This window comes from Sinocyclocheilus anshuiensis, unplaced genomic scaffold, assembly GCF_001515605.1.
Source record: "Sinocyclocheilus anshuiensis isolate Anshui unplaced genomic scaffold, SAMN03320099.WGS_v1.1 scaffold798, whole genome shotgun sequence".
Lineage (NCBI taxonomy): Eukaryota > Metazoa > Chordata > Actinopteri > Cypriniformes > Cyprinidae > Sinocyclocheilus > Sinocyclocheilus anshuiensis.
In genome coordinates, this window is record NW_015542359.1 from 131,741 (window position 1) to 143,435 (window position 11,695).

Genomic DNA, 11,695 nt, shown 5'->3' on the forward strand with positions numbered 1-11,695 from the left:
TTTTTTTACATTTTTTTTAATAATGTTTTTTTTTTTTCAGTTTAGGAGCTTTTGATTATAGCTTTGTGCTCTAACTATCTTATGTTCCTGTTTGTGTGCAGTGCGGATCTCTAATTTGATGAGGGTTTTGGGGACGGAAGCTGTGCAAGACCCCACCAAAGTGGAGGCTCATGTTAGAGCACAAATGGCAAAGAGGCAGAAGTGAGTAATTTCCAATGCACAAAGTATTGATATCAAAAGGGGCTTTTGCACCGCATAGTTCAAAGAACTCCGTTCTAGAAACTAGCCAACATGGTGGTTCCTAGAGAACCAATTTCCCGCTCTGGCTGTTTTCCTGGTTGCATTTGCACCGGCAGCAGGAAGATGGGAGATGGAATGTAAATGCACAATTTACGCGATTGAAAGAGCATGAAAATTTGACTAAATCTCATATGAAAACTTGCAGTGTTACATATCTCCGAGGCTGAGAAAAGAACACAACGCAGCAGACAACAGGTAGCCAAATGCTGTTATTGCTGTTTTCCATGTTCGTGGAGTAAATATTTTTACGCAGCTTTTTAAAAATGTCGGGTAGCTGGAGTTTCATATGCATTTGGCCAATCAGCGTACACTTACATCACTGATAGTTCCTATAGAACTGTTTTAGACCCTACTCTGAAGTAGGAGCTAATTTAGTTTCCCCAAACAGAGTTCCCAGAATTTATGTTCCTAGTTCCTGCAGTGCGAACACGCCAAGAAGTGGGAACTTCCACCAATCGTTCCAGGAACTATAAAAAGGGTTCCTCCAATGTGAAAGCCCCTAAAGCCTCAAGTACCATATTTTCTGGAAAATAAGTTGCACTGGGCTTAATATGCATTGAGAGAAAGAAAACGGATAAATCACAACAGTGTATAAGTCACATTTTATTTTTATACTCAGAAATAATGTAAAATACTGGTAAATAAAATGAGTTGTTTACAAACATTAAAAACGTGTATTTCAGTTCCCCTCACTCCACAACAAATACTTTAGATTTAAAGGTATTCAGAACAGTAATACAAAAAGTATAAAAAAAAAAAAAAAACGATTATAGTAGCTTGCATTATCAATGACATTTATTATAAATGACAAGCCTAAACAAATTTAAACGAAAATTGAAACTATAGTATGGACCAGTAAACTTGGGCTTATGTACCTCGTTTCACATACTCTCATTCAGCATGAATCCAAATGTAAGTGTGTGTTTTGTTTGCTTGATGTTAATTGCATAATATAAGATGCTTTTCATTTCAGATGAATAAAAATGTGACTCATATTTGGGAAAATACTGTATCCCTTTCGAAGATGATGTAATTTGTTTGCTTTGATACATTGTGTGCATAGTGTGATGTTCTCCGTGTGTGTGTTTAGAGCCCATGAGGAGGCAAATGCAGCACGCAAACTTACAGCAGAACAAAGGAAAGAGAAGAAGGTGAAGAAACTTAAGGAGGATTTGAGTCATGGGGTTCACATTGCTGTTTACAGGTACAAAACATGACAAATCTGCTCAAATTTTACATTAAAATACTATGTACATTAAAGTACTATGACACACTGAGTAAATCACAGACTAAACAGAGTCTTGTTAGACACAATGTATATGGAGTCATCAGAGAATTATGCAGTGACCAAAAATGTCAAACAACCCAAAACTATCTTGTACTTCAGCTTCAAAGTACCCACTAGGTTTCAACTCTTGCTTACTCTCAACTTTGGGTGTTATTTCAACCAACTTTGTGTGTTATATTCTGAGAGTATTTAAGGAGTACGCTTGTTGGAAATTAGTTGGTCTTTGTTTTTTGTTTTTCCTTCCCTGTATGGTCTGCCGTTTTAAAACATGTTCTGTTATTTCCAGTGCTAAGTTGTTCTCCCCTAGTGGAAAAAATATACTAAAATGTATTTGAAATACATTTATTTTGTGCTAAGTATGCTATAAATATGTTTACATATTTATGTGCTTAATAAAAATACCCTGCAATTGTATTTTGGGTATACTAAACTAGTACTAAACTAATTTTGTGCTTATTGCACTTTAATTGTGCAGAAGTAGTGCTGAGGTCCAACAGGGCTGTGCGATATGATGATATATATCGGATGGACGAAATAAAAAGTCTATCGTTTCATATTATGCTCTATCGTTTATTTCGTGGTGTCGCAAAATACATTGTTTACGGTAATACTTTTTCATCATTTGGATGACTGTGATCTTTACACGCCACCACGGGGCGTGAAAGGGAGACAGAACCAGGTGGAGAACAACCAGCAGGACAAAAAATGAGCTCGTTCCTAAACGAGGGACTACATCTGTAACATGGACACATTTTTAAGCACTACAGTTTTAAAACAACCGATTTTTAAGCCGTTGAAATAGGGCTGCACGATTAATATAAATTAAATCACAAAGTCGATAAATCATGATTAGGCAGAAGCTGTGATTGTCATGCGTATCTTTCAGTGAAGCACGGTTCTGTGATCAGCAGTAAATCTCCATCCGAAGGCCAGAGGGCGCTCTCTCGCACTGAAACTCCAAATACGCCTCGCAGAAGAAACCCAGGAAATCCCTATAGTGGTTGCTGAATAAACAGAAGATTTAACTGCTTTCATTAATTCAACGTGACTAATAGACACACGACTACGACAATATATGGTTTATCCGAGTTCATCTTATTATAATTTTTATTATAATAAAGTATATAATAATGCAATGCTAATCGACATTTTATCACTGCTTAGAATACTATGAAATATGTTGCGTGCCTTATTCTGTGTAAGAAGCCACATCATCTCACAGAAGGATTTATTTCAAACACTCGACTGACGCTATAAAGTGAGTTTGGAGTAAAAACGTGTTATTAAATGTGGTATTTTCATGTGCTTTCAGATGGAGCAGCATTTACTACACAGAGCCGTAGTTCACTGAGAAGCTATGCAAACAGAGCCGTAGTTCACTTACAAGCTACGCAAAATCACGTTCATAATCGCAGATGATTTAATTGCGCGATTATGAAATCGAAGAAATCGTTCTGCGATTGAACGTGATTTTGCGTAGCTTGTCAGTGAACTACGGCTCTGTAGTAAACGCTGCTCCATTTGAAAGCACGTGCTGGTGATTTACTACTAATCACAGAACCGGCTTTACTGACAAGATGTGCATGACAATCGCATTCGATTAATTGTGCAGCCCTACGTTGAAACCAGTAGCGGTTCCTGGCCGTAAATTTAGGTGGGGCAGATTCTGGGTTGTAGCGCTAATATATGAAAAACATTTTGTAAGCTTTATATTCTAATCTCTGAACACATGGGGACAAAATTTGTCCTTGCGTTATCCTGTGGGTGGCGCACTATTGTTGATTGACAGGCTCAAAGTAATGTTACACGCATAAAATGCTGTATAATAATTGCCTTAGTATTTATCACCTCCAAATGTTGATTTAGAATGTTACAAGTTGTGGAGCAATTCGGGTGAGGAAAGAAGATCATAGGCCTATGTCTATTCTCAGAATAAACAAAACAAACACAACAGAACCATATAAAGGCTATTTATTCATGTGAGCACATTTAAACTAAAGGATTTAACTCACAGAACCGGCTTTACTGACAAGATGTGCATGACAATCGCATTCGATTAATTGTGCAGCCCTACGTTGAAACCAGTAGCGGTTCCTGGCCGTAAATTTAGGTGGGGCAGATTCTGGGTTGTAGCGCTAATATATGAAAAACATTTTGTAAGCTTTATATTCTAATCTCTGAACACATGGGGACAAAATTTGTCCTTGCGTTATCCTGTGGGTGGCGCACTATTGTTGATTGACAGGCTCAAAGTAATGTTACACGCATAAAATGCTGTATAATAATTGCCTTAGTATTTATCACCTCCAAATGTTGATTTAGATGTTACAAGTTGTGGAGCAATTCGGGTGAAGAAAGAAGATCATGTCTATTCTCAGAATAAACAAAAGAAACACAAAAGAACCATATAAAGGCTATTCATGTGAGCACATTTAAACTAAAGGATTTAACGTATAGCCTACTTTGTTAATTTGATCCACTACTCCACATAGAAAAAAAACAGACATGCCAACTAGTTACTGACCTGATGCAGACACATAGCTTAAGCGGATTGATATTATCTTGGTGGAGCGAGGTTCACGTAAGGTAACGTGAAAATAAGTGGGGCAGTCTAAAATCTGCCCCAATGGCTCTGTTAGAGCACGCTGCAGTTCCCCTTTTCACCACAGATTTACGTTGCAAAATTGTGGGGCGCTGTTGAGCTCGGGAGGTCTCAGGCACCATCTGCCCCGCTTAGTATCATACATGCCTGCTAAAGCCATGCGCGGGATTTTAATATATTCTGCTTGCTTTACGACTTAAAATAGTCTAGAAAATCCGAAAAAATATTTGCAGAATGCTGAACACATTTACAATTTATTATTGATTCAGTTTATATAGAGGTCTATGTTTTGGATGAATATTTTGGATATATATATATATATATAGAGAGAGAGAGAGAGAGAGCGAGAGATGAGCTGCTCCTGGTTGAAACCACAGACTGTATAAAAACATGGACGTAGTTAGGACGTAGTCCGTGACGTCACCCGTAGGTTTCTGAAGAGCGTGGATAATCGAAAATGGGCAAAGAGGCGGGAGCTGGTTGCTGAAACCACGCCCACATAGCACGATGGTGGTGACAGCAGTGGCAATCCACCTGTCACTCAAGTGGCCACGCCCTTAATTATGCAGAACGTTTAAGGCTTAATATAATTTAAACGGATGAGTTATAAAAAAATTCACCCTCTCACAGTTGTCATGAAGGGTAAACTTTGCTATATAGACCAAAACCACTTTTTGTACCAGGCTGCAAACATATTTTTTTTCTGCTGTAAAGTTGGGCATTTTAACATGGGGAGTCTATGGGACTGACTTTCTTTTTGGAGCCAGCCTCTAGCGGCCAGTCGATGAATTGCAGTTTTAGTCACTTCCCTGTTGGTTTCACGAGAGAGACAGGATGGTTGCCGCTTGGTTGAAATACAAACAACAGAGCTATATGCGTGCGCCGTCTCTGTTTCTGTGTGAGAGGAGTGCACTTTTTTTTTTTTGCTGCTTTATTGGCTTTGAACAATTATATAAACTTATATGCATCAGAATCCCCGTCTTTGCAAGTATCCTCATAAACACAGTGATTTAGAGAGTAAACAGCTGAAAAAGAAAACGCATATTTAACAGTATATTGGATCCGGACTTCGGTCTTAAAGGGGAAGCTGTCCAATGTTCGTCCTGTCTGCCATTTATACTAATCAAACAACATTGAGAGAAAATCTCTCACTGCTCTTGACTAAATCATTATTGTATTCATCTATACATAATACACATGTTAATTCTATCTATCTGTCTATCTATATTAGATTAATACCGTGAAGACTAATTAATTTACACAATGTATGTAGCGTTTCTTATTTATTGTAGTTTTTTGTCCTATTGCTTGCAATTAGTTTCTTATCCTTATTTCATCACTGACTGTTTATTTATCTTAAGTGAGCTTGTTTTTTTTGTCTCTTTTTAGGCTTGTATTAGTTTGATATTGACATTGATGATAAGGATTATGAAAATTCTGTGGTATCAAAGATTTTAATATCATAAAAAAACTTTTTACAAGAAAAAAACAACTACATCGTGATATATACCGTTATCGTGATATAAAATTAGTCACATCGTGATATAAGATTTTAGTCATATCGCCCACCCCTAAGGTCCAACTGAAGGTAGGTATACTTAAGTATATTTGGTTGTGCTAAAGTGGAACTATTGCAAGTATACTTCAGGTACACTTTAAAGTGTCATGAAACCCCCCTGTTTTAGCTCTGGTCTTTCACACCTTAGATCTGGAAAGATGCCAGAAATGGGTGTGTAAAACTGTGGAAAAGTGGGCGTGAAGAGGGGAGAAAACAACCAATAAAACGCACTCATTATACAGACAAATGAATATTAAAATATCTTGAAAACAGAAAGAATAAAGGCATAGTTACTTTTTGTTTACCCTTCTTTGAATTTTCGGTCTATATCATTGTTTGCTGTGTATCACAATAATCCATTGTGTCAGACGTACCACTGTATCAGTTGCCCTTATTTGCACATATTTAATTTTAAGAAGATGTGATATGTGCACGTACATGGTGCTGGTTCATGTTTGGAGCACGAGAGAATATGAAATATTCTATAATATATATAATTCAATAATAATATAATATTCAATATGAAATATGTTCACAAAACCTGAAACACGTTTGCTCCGGTCTGGATATGAACTATGATCCTCGCAGCGAGTTTTGTTTAACTCATCGCGCCTTTCAGAGCAGAAACCACTTGTCCTGACATTTTATCCTACCCGTCAGATTGTCTTACCAGGGCTTACTGCGCATGAACACATCAATATTGCATCCTTTTTCTCATGCTGAATAACAATATTTTATGTATTTGCATTACTGTAAGGGTAGGTTTAGGGTTGGGGTAGGTGTAGACGTTAATAAAACAATCTAATAGGTAGAAAAATGTATTTATTGTTGGTTTCCGGCCGTAGCTGTATCCCTTCTAGCCACAACCGCGAATAACACAATTACTGTAATTGCATTACTGTAAGGGTAGGTGTAGACGTTAATAAACCATAATTTGACAGCATTTTTCATTTTTTCGAATTGTACTACCTACTGTTTTAATGGGAGGTAGCAAAATTTGATAGGATAGCACAAATCGACAGAACACCACTCTCTCATGCACGCTCCACGTGTTGTAACATATTACATATTGTTATGGTCATGTTTACAGAGATGAACTGACAGCGCGGAAGCTCTTTCATGTGATTTGAATTCTCAGCTGTAATACAACCTCATGCATAGCGCAGTGATTGGATCATAAGTGTTCATCCTCATGAATAATACTGAGAAAAACTCAGAAAACTGATGAAATACTCTCCAGCCATGGCGGCCAATCACTACTCCAAATTAATGCATGTCACTTTTCGTGACGCTGGTTCAACTTTGCTTTTTGAACCAGAAGAACGAAATTGCTCCAAAAAATGAAAAAACAAAACTTTTTTCCCTTAATAATAAACATAATGAGTGCTATTGTTGTTTTCACCGATGTGCAACCTGTTCATATGTTAACATCTCAAAAAATGTGTTTTAGGCTTTCATGACACTTTAAATATCTTGCATTTAAAGACTGATACAGAGATCATACAGTCCTTATTAATAGTGATATTAAAACACATTTTAGGCATAATATTAAGAAATGTGTATTGTGTAATACAGAAGTACTGCAAATAAAGTTTAATTAGAATTTTACATCAGTAAGCCTTAAGTGACATTTCAATAAATGTTAATGGATTTTAAATATACTTAGTATGAAATAAACATGTTAAATAAATTATGGTGTAGGTTTTTTTTGTTTTGACTAGGGTCTCTCCACATTCAATTCAGTTTTTTTTTTTCTTATATGATTTCAGTCAACTTTTAATAGCATTGTTCTCACTGCTTGCACACAACAACATACAGTGTGGCCAGTGATGTCTTTTTCGCTAATTTGTTTACTCAAGTAGTTTATCTGCTTTGCCTTCAGAATCCGAAATCTGCATAATCCAGCCAAGAAGTTTAAGGTGGAGGCCAATGCAAACCAACTGTACCTCACTGGCACCGTGGTACTTCACAGAGATGTTAACATTGTAGTAGTGGAGGGAGGTGGGTGAAAGTGATTAGAGAATCTCTATAGATGATTCTCTTCACATATGGTTATCAGTGGCGGCTCGTCAGGGGAGGCAGGGGAGGCACAGCTTCCCCATAATTTTGAGGTGAAAATGGGAGGAGGACGATTTAATGTTAATAAAATTCACAATTCATTTCAGTTCATGTCTCAGAATGTGTATTTTTTGTTTGTAATTTCACAGCTGTAATACCATAACGTGAAAGCGCCGCTTTTCTATCGAGAATGTGCCGAATCTGCTGATGTAATTACAACCGCTAATGATAGAGAAGGGGAGGGGGAGGCCGAGCGAGCGCTAAGCTCTTGTGCCTCCGTTGGTAAAAAAAATTAGCCAATCACCATTGAGTGTTAACTTCCAGCGCTGAGGAGTGTTGAGAAAAGAACCCTCGCAAGGGAGGCTAGCCTCCCTTCTGATATCAACCAATCATCATAGAGACGTAAATTACGTGATATTAGTTTGAACGTCTGCCGCTGCGCTGATAATGTACCAAGTACTTATGATGAGTAGCGATATTGAATATTTGATTGCCAACAGATTTACCAAGCTGTCATTCAAACAGTATGTATACAAATTTAGGGAAAACAGCCTAAGCTGGATATAGGCTACAGCAGTCGCCTTAATTAAATGGCGCAACAGGCAGCTCTCTTTTAACACAGACTTTTAAGAAGGGATGGACGTTTGCTTCAAGTGATAGGCCAGGTAAGTGAAATTATATTATCTTGCTGTATGTATGTCGTTTTCTTTACGTTTTCTGACTAAAAGCAACCAAAAAGCCATTTTAAAGTGGTTAAGCAAATAATATAATAATAATAATCGGCAGGGATCCCAGACCAATACAATTAGTGTGCCTCCTCTATTTTAAAACCCACGAACCGCCACTGATGGTTATTATTATTATTGTTCTCAGGATTTGTATTTATTAATTGACTCCTTACTCCCTGAAGGCCCCAAAGCACAGAAGAAATTTAAACGACTGATGTTGAATAGAATCAAATGGGATGAGCCGAATTCCAAGAGAGATGGTAAGGGAATTTAAGAGTGATAGAAGATGCAGACATTTATTGATCAGCCTTTTTTGAGCTGTGATTTATAGCTGACATTTGACATTCCATGTTTCTTTTAGAGCCTCAAGATTCAGATGATGAGGGTTCCAGGAAGAATAATAAATGCACACTGGTTTGGGAGGTAACTGCATACCAGATATATGCTTATGTAAACCAATGAAATATTTACCAAAAATGATTTAGTAGTTTGTCATCATGACTCACCATTTGTGATACAACTATTTTATTTTCTTGACCTTTGCATGGTTTTTACTGATATGCAAGTACACACGAAGTAATATGAGAGATAGGTTTTTTTCCTTTTTCTGATTGTTTCTTATTTCTTATTGTATGCTTTGTGTACTTAAATACATACTTTTTTTCTCTCTCTCAGGGTACAGCCAAGGAACGTAGTTATGGGGAGGTTAAGTTTAAACAGTGTCCAACAGAAAGTATGGCTAGGGAACATTTTAAGAAGCATGGCACTGAGCACTACTGGGACTTGGCTCTGAGTCAGAGTGTTCTGGAGACAACTGATGACTGAGAAATAGACGGAGCTCAACAGAAAAAGAAGAATAACAAAGAAACAGTGGAGCCTGTGGCATGTGCACCTTGCACGCATATTTTTTCTTTACATTTTTTTTTTTGAGAGCGGGAAGGAAGTGGAATAGACTGAGAGAAACCTGTATATGTAAATATAGTTTGAGTGTGTAAGAGAATGATTGTTTTCGTACCTGGAATACAAGTGTGCAAGGCTTAAGAACAAGACCAGAGCTGGTGTAATGAATAGGATGTTAACCCTTATGTGTACTGCAGAACTTTACAATGCTGGAAGTTTGAATAACAGTGGACTCTGGTTTTGTATCTCTTGTAATAGTTTTGTAGTGTAGGCTGTGCGGTGTTTGATCTTGTGTAATTTCTACCTTGGATCCATCTGGTTTGAGTTTTGCGTATTGTGCTCTCAACATTTTGATGCAGTCTTTTCAGTAAATAAGCCTCACTCCTTAATTGATTGAAATAAGTTAATTGACACTGTAGTTTGTTACTGAATGCACAAACAAGAGTATTGGTTTCTGTATGACACAAAACTGGTAATTCTAGTATGGCTAAAGAATGGAGAAAAAAAAATAGGAAACAGGAAGTGTCGGAACACATTTTTTCTTCCAAATTTCATGTCATGGATCAAATGTGAAAAGTGCAACTAACCAGATGCCAATGATTAAAGCTAGGGGAAAAGAAATATCTTGCTTATTTGTTGATACAGGTTTGGTTCATTTTATGATACAGTATATAATGTAATTTTAAGTTCTCCAGTCGAATTCAGTGGTGGTACAACAGTATTTGGACCAGGTATTATTTGTGACGATGATTCAAAACTGTTTCCCAACCTTGTTCCTGTAGTACCCACATGACCTCACATTTTTATATATCTCCCTAATTAAACCTATCCATTTCAACTTCTCAGTTAAGACTTTAAAACTCCAAGGGGACAAGGGAAGTATCCGTTGACACCCTTGACTCCTTGATTTTGTCTAAGGGAGCAGGTATACCAATATGTATGCTTCAAGCTGCTCTAGCTATTAAAATGCAAATGGATTGTCACAGCAGATGCCAGTTAACCTTGTTTTTTTTTTTACACATAACCATAGTTAAATGTGTTATAGGCAAATACATTGGTGCATACAATAGACTGTAAATTATTAAGTTCCATAGCGGATTCCAAATGATCAAGGGAATTCCAGTTACTTGGGTTCCACCAGTTGTGGGCACTTACGCAATGTAGGCAAATGCATACATCCAAATCCACAAGGAAGTTACTGAGAGAAGTGCATACAACTTGGAAGTACACAAAGTCCATAACCTGAAATGGGTGTGTCATACCGAAACACCCAAAATGTTTATGTTGTGGCTACTCCAGAGCCAGGGTTAGAAAATGGTGGTTGAAAAGAGCCTGATTCCAGTCATACAACTGCATCCATAGCAGTATGCATTATCAATTTTAAGTCAGAATCATCAAATGATATGAGACCATGGGGGTATTCCAGAAAGCAGGTTCTGTGACATACCAGGGCAAGTTTATGGAAAACCATTCAGTCCCAAAGGAGAAATAACTTTCAGGGTATGTAAGCAGCCATAGCAACTTGTGCTCTCAACATAACCTGCTCTGGGCCAGGTTGTGTGTTCACAGTGAACATATTCTGGGTTGACTGAACCTACTCGCAGTCATGGTTTTGGAATCAGCTTACCTTGAGTAAGCAAGTTTTGGGTTAATCAACCGAGAGTTCAGGGGTGTATTCCAGAAAGGAGGTTCAACAAACTCTGAGTTAAAACTTGAACTCTTAAGTTGACTTGAGATGGGAAACTCTTGAGTTTTCGGTTTCTGAACAGCTGAACAGTTAGTTCAATCCATTCTGAGTATGTTGACGGAGTTTAGTGCGTGCACCATGACTTTGAAAAGCCATGATCAATGGAGCTCTGAAATTACGATTCGCAATGGCACCCGACAAAAAGACTACACAATACATAACTTTAATTCTTAATCGCTGTTATAAGTTATTGAACTAATCTTCATTTTAATGGTATCCCACGGGCAAAAAAGAACAAAAATTAAACATAAAAACATAATTCAGTCAGGTAAAGCTTTAAGGTTTATGGGTGTAGGCTACATGACTTTACAAACATTTGACATATTCAATAAATATAATTCAGTGTCTATTTCAATGTGCAGTGGCTTTTCCCACATAGTCTAATGCTCTTTTCACATAATTAAATGTTCTCTAATCCAACATACATTTCTTAATTAGTGTAATGAAATAAACATTTGACTTATATTCAGCCAACAGCAAGAAGGCAGAGACTCATAATATGGGGGGAGAACCT

The 11,695-nt window shown here is 37.2% G+C and overlaps 1 protein-coding gene across 1 annotated transcript in view; it reads left to right on the top strand.

The window, feature by feature from the left end:
• The window catches only part of LOC107691874 (PRP3 pre-mRNA processing factor 3 homolog (yeast)), a 29,175-nt gene extending 18,727 nt beyond the window's left edge, over nt 1–10,448 (top strand). Inside the window, exons 12-17 of the mRNA XM_016490701.1 lie at nt 102–201; nt 1,391–1,504; nt 7,631–7,749; nt 8,717–8,794; nt 8,896–8,957; nt 9,210–10,448. Of these exons, the coding sequence (XP_016346187.1) occupies nt 102–201; nt 1,391–1,504; nt 7,631–7,749; nt 8,717–8,794; nt 8,896–8,957; nt 9,210–9,359 (623 nt within the window). The 3' untranslated portion in view covers nt 9,360–10,448. The remainder of the gene's footprint in view (nt 1–101; nt 202–1,390; nt 1,505–7,630; nt 7,750–8,716; nt 8,795–8,895; nt 8,958–9,209) is intronic.
• The last annotated feature ends 1,247 nt before the right edge of the window (nt 10,449–11,695 follow it).